The 13,685-nt window shown below is 36.3% G+C and overlaps 1 protein-coding gene across 2 annotated transcripts in view; it reads right to left on the bottom strand.

The window, feature by feature from the left end:
- The window catches only part of MAGI3 (membrane associated guanylate kinase, WW and PDZ domain containing 3), a 293,074-nt gene that overhangs the window by 125,420 nt on the left and 153,969 nt on the right, over nt 1-13,685 (bottom strand). For both annotated transcript variants that reach the window (XM_025364094.1, XM_025364092.1), the window contains exon 2: nt 3,886-4,002. In XM_025364094.1, coding sequence (XP_025219879.1) covers nt 3,886-4,002 — 117 coding nt within the window. The remainder of the gene's footprint in view (nt 1-3,885; nt 4,003-13,685) is intronic.

Genomic DNA, 13,685 nt, shown 5'->3' with positions numbered 1-13,685 from the left:
CCAGGATGGTCTTGATCTCTTAACCTCATGATCTGCCTGCCTCAGCCTCCCAAAGTGCTGGGATTACAGGCGTGAGCCACTGAGCCTGGCCAATGTCTTTCTTTAAAGAGTGTTGATTTACTTCTTTCCTTCTTTCTTCCTTTTTTGCTAGCATTTAAGTTGCATGCATATTCACTTGATCCTTTGGGGTCTTGCTTAATTAAGCTTTGTTAAAGCAGGCCTAGAGGAGCTTTATCTGTGGCTATTTTAGCCCTGCTAGTAAGGCAGGAGTCTTACGGGATTCTTCCACCAAGCTGATTAGAACTCAAATGTCTCCTGGCCCTGGGTAAGCTCTGGGAATTGTTAAACTTACAACTCCAAGAGATTTTTTGGTTTAACCTTGAAGAGTCTCGTCCCACATATTCTCAGCTTAGTATTCAGCCACAGAGTCAAGGGGGTGCCTTTACAGATTGCTTGAGCTCTTTTTCTTCATAGCTGTCTCCTCTGAGACATTCTGTCCTGCAAATTCCAGATACCTCAGGCTTCTTGAACTCAGATTTCTGTCCCTTCAACTCAGAGTCCATTGTACTCTGCCTGGGCTCTCCCTCCTTGTGCTGTGGTCCAGAAAGTGCCTTTAAGTAGAAACTTGAGGAAATTATAGGATTCCTCTGTGTGTGGTCTCCTTTCTTCTTCTCTCAGGGATTACAGTCCCATTCCACCTACAGCTCAATATCTGACAATAGAAGTGCCCTCTCTCTTTTTTCAACACTGTTGCTCAAATTGTCTCAGATTTTTGGAGTAAGCCTCCTTTTAGGTGGCTTCTATGTCCTCCTGGTATGTCTCTATAATTTTTTAAGCACTATATACTTTCTGATACACTTACATGTTCCAAAGCTCATCGTGTACTTTCCTTGCCCCAGACCTAGAATCAGAACTATCTCCAAGGAGACCTCAAACTTTTTAGGAAAGTATGATATTTAGAGACCAGATGTGACCCTTCAGTATGCTAACTGCTACTGATGCGGCATTGTGTCTAGGTTCCTAGAGGGAGCTTTGGACACTTCAATTTGTGTGTAAGTTAAGAGGGCCTATTGAGATCTAAAAGGGCTACAGCTGCTTGGACCCTATGAAATGAAACAAAATAAATTTTAGCTCCCTTCAAGGATAAAAACCTCACAGTGAGGAAAATGCAAAACTAGAACAATAAAATTAAAAGAAAAACTCAAGTGAAAGTGGCAGAGGGCAGTAAAAAAAAAAGACCTATCTTAGAAAGTACAAGTACATATTTTTATTATCTTGTTTTAACAACGGAAGAGGAAGCTCTAGAGCTATGAAACTAAAAATGAGACGTCCCATGCAGGAAAAATATCAAGTTATTTAAAAAGAAATGAAAATTAGATTGCTACCAAACTCTTTAAGAGCAATGCTTTATGCCAAAAACAGTTAGACAGTTGACTAATATATTTAAGATAGTCGAGGAAAGAAAATGAGTCAAAAATTTTATATCCATCCAAACAAACATCAAAGTATAAAGGCCACAAACAAAATCCTAAGATGATCCTGTGAGTCTTTGCTGGGAAATCGGGTAAAGAAAAAGCTTTAGACAACTACAATTAGTGAAAAAATAACAACATAAGGATTGGTGGTTATATTAAATATGTATTTACCCACAGAATAAAAGATAAATGATAATTATAAAGGAAGAAATTACAGTAATGTAATGGCTATTTGCTTAGCCAATGTAGATATAGCCCAACTATTAAAAAAAAAAAAATAAGGTAAGAATGACGAAAGCATATGCAAAGTGGAATAAGCTTACTGATCACCTTATATTTGGTAGGAATAAAAAGGTATTACTTCAAGTCAGATGATGGGAGAGAAGGAAGGAAAAAGAAGAGATGATTAATTTAAATATTACTCATAGTAGAGATAGAAGCAAAAAAAGAAGGAGGGAGGAACAAAGATTATTATATAAAGGTATCAAGGTAACCATTAAAAAAAAAGATCCCTATAAACCTTTCTAAAAAGAGAGAGATGACTACATAGTGAAAGGATTTTCATACAAAAGGCTTATATATGGTAAATATAAAAACCATGACAGAATTGAGGCTAAAGATATTGATCACATCAATAAAAATGTAAAAAGTTTCACACTGGCTGAGTAAAGTCCAGAACTATTTGTAAAACAGAGATTCAGAGACTTTAAGAATAACAAGATGGACAAAGATACATCAGGCAAATACAAATTGAAATAAAGGCAGAAGTTGTGATCTGCAGCTACAAGGCAGATTTGTAGGAAGAAATCATAGATAAGGAGGCAGATTTAAAAAAACAAAAAATATTTTATGCGATGCTAAGGAGTCTGAACTTGATTTGTCAGTGGAAATCTTTGAAGGATAAACTATAGATGGACAAGAATTGGATGTACCACTTTATTTTTAAATTTTTTTCCCTTTCCTATAGTGCTGAGAAATGTGCACTTTAAAAATCGATTGAATTGAGGTGAAATGAGAGGCAGGAGATCCAGTTAGAATGGGAGAAGGGGACAAACACTACTTGAGTGCCTACTCTAGGCCAAGCAGTTTTACATACATGCTCTCATTTTAGATCCTAGTGACAGCTACATGAGGTGAGTCTTGTTATTTTAATTCTATATATAGAGTTTCTGAGGACCAGGAACATTAAGTAACTTGCCCAAGTAAAGTAGCCAGTAAGATTCTAGAGTAAAGATTTTGAACTCAACTTTACTTAGCTCTTTGCCACTACATAGTCAAGGTAGAAAGGGAGGAAGCCAGGGAGGGAGGGAAAAAAAATTATTCCAAGTAAGAGAGAGTTCCTTTCCTTCTTTTTTTTTTTTTTTTTTTTTAAATTTTTTTCTTGTTGGGGAAGGGGCAGATTTTAAAATTATTTTAAAATAACGTTCTAATAAAATACTTGTTCTTGGTATACAAGGCATTGGGAGCTAAAAAGTCTTCTTACTGCATAAGACTTTACAAATCGATTTACAGGAATAAAATCTAGTTAACAACATGTAAATATATATTCTTTTTTGATTTCCTTTTTTTCTTTTTTTCGAGATGGGGGTCTTGCTGTTATCGCCCAGGCAGGAGTGCAATGGCGCGATCTTGGCTCACTGCAACCTCTGCCTCTTGGGTTCAAGTGATTCTCCTGCCTCAGCCTCCCAAGTAGCTGGGATTACAGGTGCCTGCCACCATGCTTGGCTAATTTTTGTGTTTTTAGTAGAGATGGGGTTTCACCATGTTGGCCAGGCTAGTCTCAAACTCGTGACCTCAGGTGATCTGCCCACCTCAGCCTCCCAAAGTGCTTGGATTACATAGTCTTAAATTCTAGTCATCACTTTTTAAAAGTCACAATATAGAATCTTCCAGTTTTTCTACTTTATACTTTTTTTTTTTTTTTTTTTTTTTTGAGGCAGAGTCTTGCTCTGTCGTCCAGGCTGGAGTGCGGTGGCATGATCTCAGCTCACTGCAACCTCCACTTCCTGGGTTCAAGCGATTCTCCTGCCTCAGTCTTCAAAGTAGCTGGGATTACAGGTGCCTGCCACCACACTGGGCTAATTTTTGTGTTTTTAGTAGAGACGAGGTTTCACCATGTTGGCCAGGCTGGTCTCGAACTCCTGAACTCAAGTGATCCACCTGCCTTGGCCTCAAAAAGTGCTGGGATTATAGGTGTGAGTCACTGCACCCGGCCCAGTTTTTCTACTTTTAAAAACAAAACCTCTCAAGTTCTCTGAAAATTTTTCTTCTTATTCAATTTTGTTCATTTTTGCTCCCAATTTAGTCTTCACAATTTCATGTGAAATACTCTATCAAACTATCTATAGATGTTTAATTAGTTAAGAAAGGACATTTCTGCTTCAGTTCTTTTATTCCATCACATACTTACATGGAATGGTTCTCAAGTAGAGATTATCTCTGATCACTTGCTGCAGTTTGTGGTCAATTGATCCTTTTTGAAACTGAAGACTTAGGTAATGCCGCAAATCTTTATTAATGACTTTGCCTGGAGCAAAGACAAAAAAACAGAAAATAAATGCATAATTTTTAGACGTTCACTTAAATATAGAAGCTAGTAACTGAATATTCTTAAACCAGTTAGCTATGAACAGGATAAAGGAATCAGAGTATTTTACTAAAAAGAAAATAAAACCAAATTATTTATAGGTACTATAATTAAAATATGTACCTGCAACATAATGTGGGAATAATTTTACATGGTAAGGGAGGGAGAAGGTACAGGTCAGAGAGGATGACAAAAATATTCAGAGTAATTTCATTTAGTCCCATGGCTTTAAATGCTATCTATATAATGATAACTTCCACATTCATATCATGTCTCCATCCTTGATCTACCTCTGCCAAGCTCTAAACTCATCAAACTGATCCATATATATTGCAGATATATTTGGAAGTCAAATAAACACCTCAAGTTTCAGATAGCCAAAACAGAACTTTTAATTCCATCTGCCCCCAGTGTTTCCTCCCCAACATTTTCCCTATTGTAGAAGGCACCATCAGCTTGCAAAACAATCTCGATACCTAGAAATCATCCTTGATTTCTCCTTTTCATTCTACCCATCCAGATCCAACCCATTAGCAACTTTTGTTGGTTCTACTTCCAAGACATACTTGACTTTTCTTCATTTCCTTTGCCACCACCCTAATCTAAGCCCCCACTGATTCCTCATCTGGAATTCTGTCCCAGCCTTCTAATCGGCATGTATTCTTGTCTCCTTTCTGCCGCCCACCACTTAGCAGCCAGAGTGAGATTTAAAACATAAATCTGATAATTACTACTCTGTTTAGGGTCCCCCAAGATATCTTGTACTTGCATCAAAATCTAAAATCCTGAACAGGGACTAGAAGGCCCTACATGTTCTGGCTCCAGCCATCTCTGATCCTAATTTGGTCACTCTTCCCACTGTCAAACACTGCTCCACCTATGCTTGGCCATCTTTCTGATCTTCGAAAAGGGCAAACTGGCCCCACCTTAGGGTCTTCTGCCTATCACTAGATTGAACAGGCATTTTCTGTCCACTTGCTTGACTCCTAGATACAATGTGAATAATTAAGAAAGTCAAAGATTTTCTATTATTTGTGGGGAAAATGGGAAATAAATAGAGAAATATAAGGGCTCTCAAAGAAATATTAAGCAGAAAAAACAGGATTGCAGAAATCTGATAGCAATGAATTTATACTAAGGGTCGAACTTAAAATGAAACTCCAAGTAGTCCAAACCACTGTTCATTAGACAAGGCTTCAGATAATTAGAAAAAAATCAATGCTAAAGCAAAATAGATTTTTACTAATAAGAACAGTTGATTAAAGTATACTATTTTATTTAGAGCAACATACTTATGACAAGGTTAGATAAACCAAATACTATAGATCAGCTAATTCTTTTAACTATTACTCCACAATATTACATTTCTAATTCCCTCTTTTGCTCTTCTCATATGTATAAATGAACATAACCTATGCAAGACAATGTTAATATAAGCAGGAAATCAGTGTGTGTCAAAAGTTCAGCAAACATATTCAGACCCTAAACTAATAAACACAAACCTTAAAAAATCCTTCTTTTGTCTTGCCAAAAATAGATGCTGAGCAAGGGGGAGCCTTTGTGATTTTAATAAACCTGAAAGATATTTACCAGGATGAACACAGAATAATCTCTGGTCCCAGAGATTGTTTCTATTAAGCATTTAGGGATCCCACTAACCCAAGTATTATTTAGATAAAAATAATATTATTTCATTTTTAAAATTTATAATACAGAATAGTACAGTACACTATTAATCACTGGATAGAATAAAATGCTAATTTATAATCAATATTGCATAGTCTCATTGCTTATTGAACAAAAATATACCAAATAATGAATTCATTAAGTATTTTTAAAATCAGGTAAGAGATGTCTCAAATGCTTTGTAAATGTTATTAAAATGTTTTGGCAAATCGTTATATAGTTGCCTAAAGGTGTTTTGTGATACTTGGGGAAGTTTGGTTAGAGTTTTTGAATGGACAGAGAATGCATCATCGTTTTTTCCCCACTTAAAAATAACATAATATAGGCTCTGATATCTAAAAATCTGCTGTACAACATATTTTGTATAAAATATACAACAATTTTAATTTGGATAAAAGATAATACATGAATAATTTAAAAAGACAATCTGACTCAATATTTTGTTTTATTAACTCACGATTTCCTTTTTTTTAAATTTGAAGCTTTACTGTCAGATATGGTATAACTTACAAAGATAACTATAAAATGCTAAAAACTCAGATTGTATTTTAGTCTATAAAATAACAACCATTAAATTAGATACAATTAAGGACAAAGCCACAATAAAATCAGAAATACAGCATAATGGGTCTCTTAAGGCAAAATAATTGAAACAATTCAATTTTTGTTTTGTTTTGTTTTGTTTTGTTTTTTGAGACGGAGTCTCACGCTGTCGCCCTGGCTGGAGTGTGGTGGCGCGATCTCGGCTCACTGCAAGCGCCGCCTCCTGGGTTCACCCCATTCTCCTGCCTCAGCCTCCCTAGTAGCTGGGACTACAGGCGCCTGCCACCACGCCCGGCTAATTTTTTGTATTTTTAGTAGAAATGGGTTTCACCCTGTTAGCCAGGTTGGTCTCAATCTCCTGACCTCATGATCCGCCCGCCTCGGCCTCCCAAAGTGCTGGGATTACAGGCTTGAGTCACCACGCAGGGCCTCAATTCTTCTTTCAAGGGCCTACAAGATCTTAAGACTGAGAGGCCAAGGCTGGAATTGCACTCTTTTTTTCACCCTTCACTTCTACTGGGATTCTAGATGTAACACCGAGATGAACAGTTGCAAAGAAAAGTGTGAGGGACAATTCTGTAAGTGTGATATTTTGGCCGGGTGCTCATGCCTGTAGTCCCAGCACTTTGGGAGGCCGAGGCAGTTGGATTATTTGAGGTCAGGAGATCGAGACCAGCCTAGCCAACATGGTTAAACCCTATCTCTACTAAAAATACAAAAATTAGCAGGATATGGTGATATGTGCCTGTAATCCCAGCTACTCCAGAGGCTGAGGCAGGAGAATCGCTTGAACCTGGGAGGCAGAGGTCACAGGGAGACGAGATCGCCAGGAGATGAGATCGCCCTGCTGCACTTCAGCCTGGGCAACATAATGAGATTCTGTCTCAAAAATAAACAAATAAATAAATAATTGTGATATTTTATGTAAACATCTGCAAGTATTCAAAAAAGTCATCACACTTTTTTGAGGCTACAGGCAAAATATTACAAGCATCAAAGAAATACCAATTATGAAGAAAGTTTAATAAGTTAACTATGGGTTTGCATTCTCTAAAAGTAACAATTAATTAAAAAAAAAAATTGGATGTAGCAGTTATCATGGACTGCCAAAAGAACTTCCTAAGGGGACAAAATATATGGTTCTCTCTTTGATATGATTCCAGGGAATTTGTATTGTTTTTAAAAATATGTAAATATCTTGAACAGGCAGCTGACTGTGGGATTACCAGAAGGCCACAGACACATTGACTCAAAAAGACACTGCTGAGTATATCTGTACTATCAAGTTGTATATGAACATCTGCCTTTTATTTAGGGATAGTTCACAGGAATGACATTTCAAAGGTATGAAAAACATCCAAGTGAGCTTAATATAGTTATTACTGAACAAAGAAAAGATTCCTCATAATGTTAGCATTCTTAACATAGTCAGACTTTGCTCTAAATGTTAATATTATGCCTTGACTTCTAAGTAATTTATAAGTCAAGGTTACATATATAAATTAAAAACAGATTTATATATCTTACAAATACAGCTCAGTTGGAAAAAAGTCCCTAACAGAAACCTCAATCATATGAATAAATCTAGGTACTCAAGTTTCAACATACAAATCCTTAAAAAAACTAATAACTACAAATCCATACTTTCTGAATATATGCAAATTAATGTTCACCACCAGTTCTCTGTGAGGAACCAGTATATAAAGTAACTATTATTTAACTAAACCCTGGGCATGCTGGCATGGGGATGGCCAGGCAAGCAGCTGTAAATCAATCTAATTACAATCTAATTTCATCATGTTTCCACAAGGATAGATAAGGAAACATTGTCAACCACTTGGCTAAAGTCAAGATACAACATGTCTTTACTATTCTCTAATTCAGTAGCAATTATAAAACTGAAAATAAAGCAAAAAAAAAAAAAATGAGGTCAGTTTGGCATGTCTTACTCTTATAAATTCATATTGATTCATAGTGATCGTCTCATTCTCTTCTAAACACAATATTTCATTTTTTTACAATCTCTTCCAATTTTACCACAGTTTAAAGTAGGGAACTGGTCTTGGGTTTTTGCAATATACTTTATTTCTTTCCGGAAACTGGGACATTTGTCTCTCTCCTCTCTCCAAGTATTTATCCCATATTCTCACTGATTTTGTTAAAAAAATAAAAAAATACTGACAATAACCCTAAGATTATACCTGAGTCCATCAACTCCTGGGAGGCAATTCATTTGGGTCTTGAAAATTTAAATTCATTTAAAGTGAATGATACTCCATCTTCTCATATTTTTTGTTTGTTTGTTTAATTTCTTCTGTTTCGGGTTGTTTGTTTTACCTTTTACTATGGGAAAAGGATTTCTGCTACTGCAGGATTACAGAAGCAAAGTAAGAATTGTATAGGTCTGATTTTTACCTGTAAAGAAACATTAAGAATATCTTCTTCAGACAGTGAGCTATCCCTTCCCTCTTGTTGCTCTTGCTCCAAAGACCTTAAAAGTTCTTTGTGCACTCTGAAGCATCTCAGCTCGTTTTAAATTTTGGTCTTTGAAAATTCTTAAATGTTTATTTCTTAAAATCTTAGCACTGTATAACTGTGTGATGATTATGTGTTCCTTTCATCTATTAATCATGCACATCCTTTAAGAAACCTGAGCTGTTCAGGGCATTTTGTACACCCATAAGAATTTCTTCTAATAATTTTTCTTTTAGAACTCTCTAGTCTTCAAATCACACCCATAGATGCTATAATCTTGCAAATATCTGTTTTTCTTAAAGGCAAAGGATGGGCATAATCATGTTTCAGTTCTCTTCTTTACAATGATGTCTGCAAGACAACTTGGTGACTTTCTCAATAAACTGTTCAATACAACCATGTCAACACACAACCAATGTTACAAACTAGTCCTTTTCCATTAGACCAAGACTCAGAATAGCAGTCCATCTTATTATTTCTTCTACCTCATGAAATCTATAGCAGTAAGGGAAGACTCCATGAAAGTGGTGAGATTAGCCTAATGCCAGACTGGCTCCCTGGCTCAAGGAAGAGGATCCCTAAAAGAAATAATAAATCAAACTGTCTACTTGTTCGTAAAAACAAAGAGTATTTACAATGCTTTTCTAGATAATCAGTATCTATACATTTCATAGTAAAACATATTCATTCTATGGCACAAAAGCTGTTCAAAAATACCATATACATTGTTAAACATAAATTGTCAGCTATCTAAAGGCGAAGGCCATGGTTTATTTTTTATTGATTTAGTTTATAGATTTCATTTAGTTTTTATAGATTTAGTGTGTACCTAGAAAACAGAATAAGTGAATAAGCTTTTTTTTTTTTTTAGATGGAGTCTTACTCTGTCAACCAGGCTGGAGTGAAGAGGTGCGATCTCGGCTCACTGCAACCTCGGCCTCGGGGGCTCCAGCAGTCCTCCCACCTCAGCCTCCCAAGTAGCTGGGACCACAGGCACATGCCACCAGGCCAGGTTGATTTTTGTATTTTTGGTAGAGACAGGGGTTTGTCATGTTGCCCAGACTGGTGTCAAACTCCTGAGCTCAAGTGATCCACCTGCCTTGGCCTCCCAAAGTGCTGGCTGGATTACAGGTGTAAGCCACCATGCCTGGCCTTAATTTGTATTTTTAACTATTCATTTGATACTCTCCATCCTTGAATACATGAAATTTTAGAAGACAGTACTCACTTAACTGATACAGCACTCTTTAACAGTCTGTCTACAACTTTATGTTAAATTGTGTTTTTTCAAAAATGAAACTGATTTTATTTTGGCTCTGTCAAATCACTAAAATAAATTCTTCACCAATTTCTTCAATTCTTCATTAAAGCAGCAAGCTCTATGAGTCTTTATAAGTAGGTTTTAATTATAGTTTATATGTCAATTCCTCAAATTCTGTTCTTTACTTATTAACATTTTAAAACATATTCAGAAAACGGTATCTGGACTGAAATATAAAATAAGGCTAAGCTAACCATTTGAATCTATTATCTTCTGGCTCCATTGGGTATAACAAGTCTACAGCAGGAAAAGCCAAAAACCCTTCTTTCTGTGGAAGAGGCATACGAATGAGACAAGAACAAGAAATGGAAACACTGATGACTAGGGCTGTTATTTTAGAATTATCATCATTACTATATACATATTAATTACATTTACTGTATTATATGCTATATGTTTTAACTCACTCCTCATGATAACCTTTGAAGTAGGTGTTATAATTATTCCCATTTTATAGGTAAGAAGCTAAAGTTTTGAGAAGTTAAGTAACTTGGCCAAGGTTACACTGCTAGTAAGTGACAGACTTGGGATGTGAACACAGTCAATCTGTCTTCAGAGCCGACACTGTAAACACTGTAAGCGCTGTCCTAGAATATCCCTGTTTCTTTCTCTCTCTTTCTGTGTGTGTGTGTGTGTGTGTATGTGCACACGCGTATGTATGTGTAAGAGACACGGTCCCTTTTGATGAATTTCTTGTTTTGCATAAGCTTATAGAGTATAGGTTTCCTGTTTCATAAGAGCCTACTTTTCCATGACACAGTCTAGTCATTTCTGAGTTCTGAGGAGTAGGTACTTAGGGCTAAACATAGTGAATGAGAGTGAGCCCAAAGGGAACTTAAAGTCTTATAGGGAACATAAACATTGAAGAAGAAATTTCAAACGTGGAAACATAAAAGAGAAGTACAGGAGTTCCTCTTTATCTGACGTTTTGTTTCCCATGGTTTGTTACCCACAGTCAGCCTTGGTCTGAAAGTATTAAATGGAAAATTCCAGAAATAAACAATTAATAAGTTTTAGATTGCACACCATTCTGAGTGCTGAGATGAACTCCCATACCGTCCTATTCCATCCCGCCTGGGATGTGAGTCATCCCTTTGTCCTGCTGTATCATCCCTATATCCATGCCATATATGCTACCCACACATTAGTTACTCAGTAGCTATCTTAGTAGCTGTCTGGGTTATTAGATCAAAAAACATAGTATATATAGGATCCGGTACATATCCCCCAAGAATAAGGGGGGACTACTATACAGAGTATTGTGTGAATTTACAACTTAGATCCTAAATCTGGGGGTTATGGGAAGACTTCACTAAGTGCCATTGTAGCTGAAACCTGAAAGATAAATAGGAGCCAGCAAGGCAAAAAGGGCAGTGGGGGAAATGTTGGTAGAGGAAACAAGACATGCAACAGCACTTACTTGAGCTGGGGAAGAACATAGTGGTTAGAGGAACTGAGAGAAATCCAGTGTTGCTGGCTCTTAGAAAGTGAGGAAGAGTCCACACAATCTGCGATAAGAGTTCCAGAAACCAGTAGGTTACGCAGAACCTTGTAACAATAATTTAAAAGAACATCCACTAACTCAGGTCTGACACTAAAACCCTTTGTAATTCCCATAAGCTAACAATTATGAACATATTCTTTCTAGTCACCTCTATATTCCACATCTGTGTTCAAATGCTTTCTCATTATTTCTAGTCTGTCTTCTGCTTAAAAGAATAAATCCAAGGTTTTAAACTCAGAAGGTCTATATCTACACATTTCTCTAAGTATGCCACTCTCATTACAGGCAAGCAGGAACTTAATGAATTTTTAAAATAATTTATATAAATAAACTCCTCTCCAGTCCCAAGTGTGAAAAGCATTAAATACTCCAGAGTCTCCTGAGCCATTTCCATTTTTAAAACTAGTCAGTTTTTCAAGTTACAGTTTGAAGAAACACAGACTAAAGCAATGAAGCAATGTTATTATCTTCTACATAACAGAACCACCACTTCAGCAGTCACAAAAAAGGCTCCTGCTAACAGAGGTCACATTCTTTGTCTATATTATGAATTATGGCAATAGTAAACGTTAAAATAGGAGTGTCCACTTTGCATAGGTTCCTGGAAGGGGCCATCACAAATATATTGGTCAGATTTCATATGCTGCCCTGAGTCCTACATGTCACTGGCATTTGAAGGTCAAGCCTGCTGCTTTCCCTACACGTGCCCAGAAAGGTTTTCTTTTCTCTCTCCCTCCTTTCTTATTTCTTACATTCCTCCTTTTCTTCTTTCCTTTATCATTTTTTAATGTGTTTATAATCAGAAGAATTATAATCATAGCTAGAGAAAGAACTCTTTGGCGTAAGTAGCCTATACATTTGGAAAATCCATGAGCTCTACCAAACTAAAACTATATATTCCTAAAAGTCTAATACTGTTTATCACATGTAGAATTCCATATTAATGCACCATCAAAATTGCTCTATTATATTCAAATTATGTGTAACTAAAACCCATCATGCTGTGGACATTTTTTTGTTTATATGATTTTTATTTGCTTAAAAAAGCAAATGTTTCTGTGTATGATATATTTACAAATAACAATCATATCTCTAAAAAACTCTCAGACACATGGCTAGGGATCTGAGATGTAAAGAAAAAGAGGTGGTTCCCCAGAGGAAAATGATATTGCATCTATATCTATATTCTCACTTCTGAGGCAACTACACCAGTCTGTCAACACCCAGCTCTACCCTTCTAATCTCCATACCCAATTGTTTTCTCTACTGGTTTCAGTTTTGAGTCTCCAGCATGGAGAACAGAATGAGATCCTGTCTCAAAAAAAAAAAAAAAGTAATGCTTCAATATATGACAATGCAGTCAAATGCTCAAGATATATTTTAAATGAAAAAAAGCGAGTTACAAAATAAAATATTTGGTATGAATCCAAATTAAAGATAACTGAAGATATGCAAATAAAAAATGTAAGGGACACACATAAAACAAACTCACACTTAAACACTTAACAATACTTAAGAGTATTATCAAAGGATGTAATTACCTTGTGATCTTGAAAAGCATTTTAAATAAACTTTTCGCCTTTTTTTTTTTTTTTTTTTTCTGAGATGGAGTCTTGCCAGGCTGGAGTGCAGTTGCGCGATCTCGGCTCACTGTAACCTCCACCTCCTGGGTTCAAGCGATTCTCCTGCTTCAGCCTCCCGAGCAGCTGGGACTACAGACGCGCACCACCATGCCCAGCTAATTTTTGTATTTTTAGTAGAGATGGGGTTTCACCATGCTGGCCAGGATGGTCTCGATCTCTTGACCTCCTGATCCACCCATCTCAGCCTCCCAAAGTGTTGGGATTACAGGAGTGAGCCACCGCTCCCAGGCTTAAATAAACTTTTTTCTTTAAAAATGTTTTTCTTCATAGTTTTTGTTTTTCAAATTTTCTGCAGTGAAAATATGTTACTATAATGAAAAAAAAGTTTTACAAACTAGAAACCAAATTTTGAAAAACTGTGCCTTTTAAAGGTCATTAATGGAAAAGGAGGCCTAATGTAGTGGACCGTTATGACAAAAAACTTGCAAGTTCTACATGAAAGCTGAGACTA

The sequence above is a fragment of the Theropithecus gelada genome, chromosome 1, assembly GCF_003255815.1.
Source record: "Theropithecus gelada isolate Dixy chromosome 1, Tgel_1.0, whole genome shotgun sequence".
Classification (NCBI taxonomy): Eukaryota; Metazoa; Chordata; class Mammalia; order Primates; family Cercopithecidae; genus Theropithecus; species Theropithecus gelada.
Note: the sequence above shows the minus strand (reverse complement) of the source record. Positions and strands in the feature narration are given on the sequence as shown.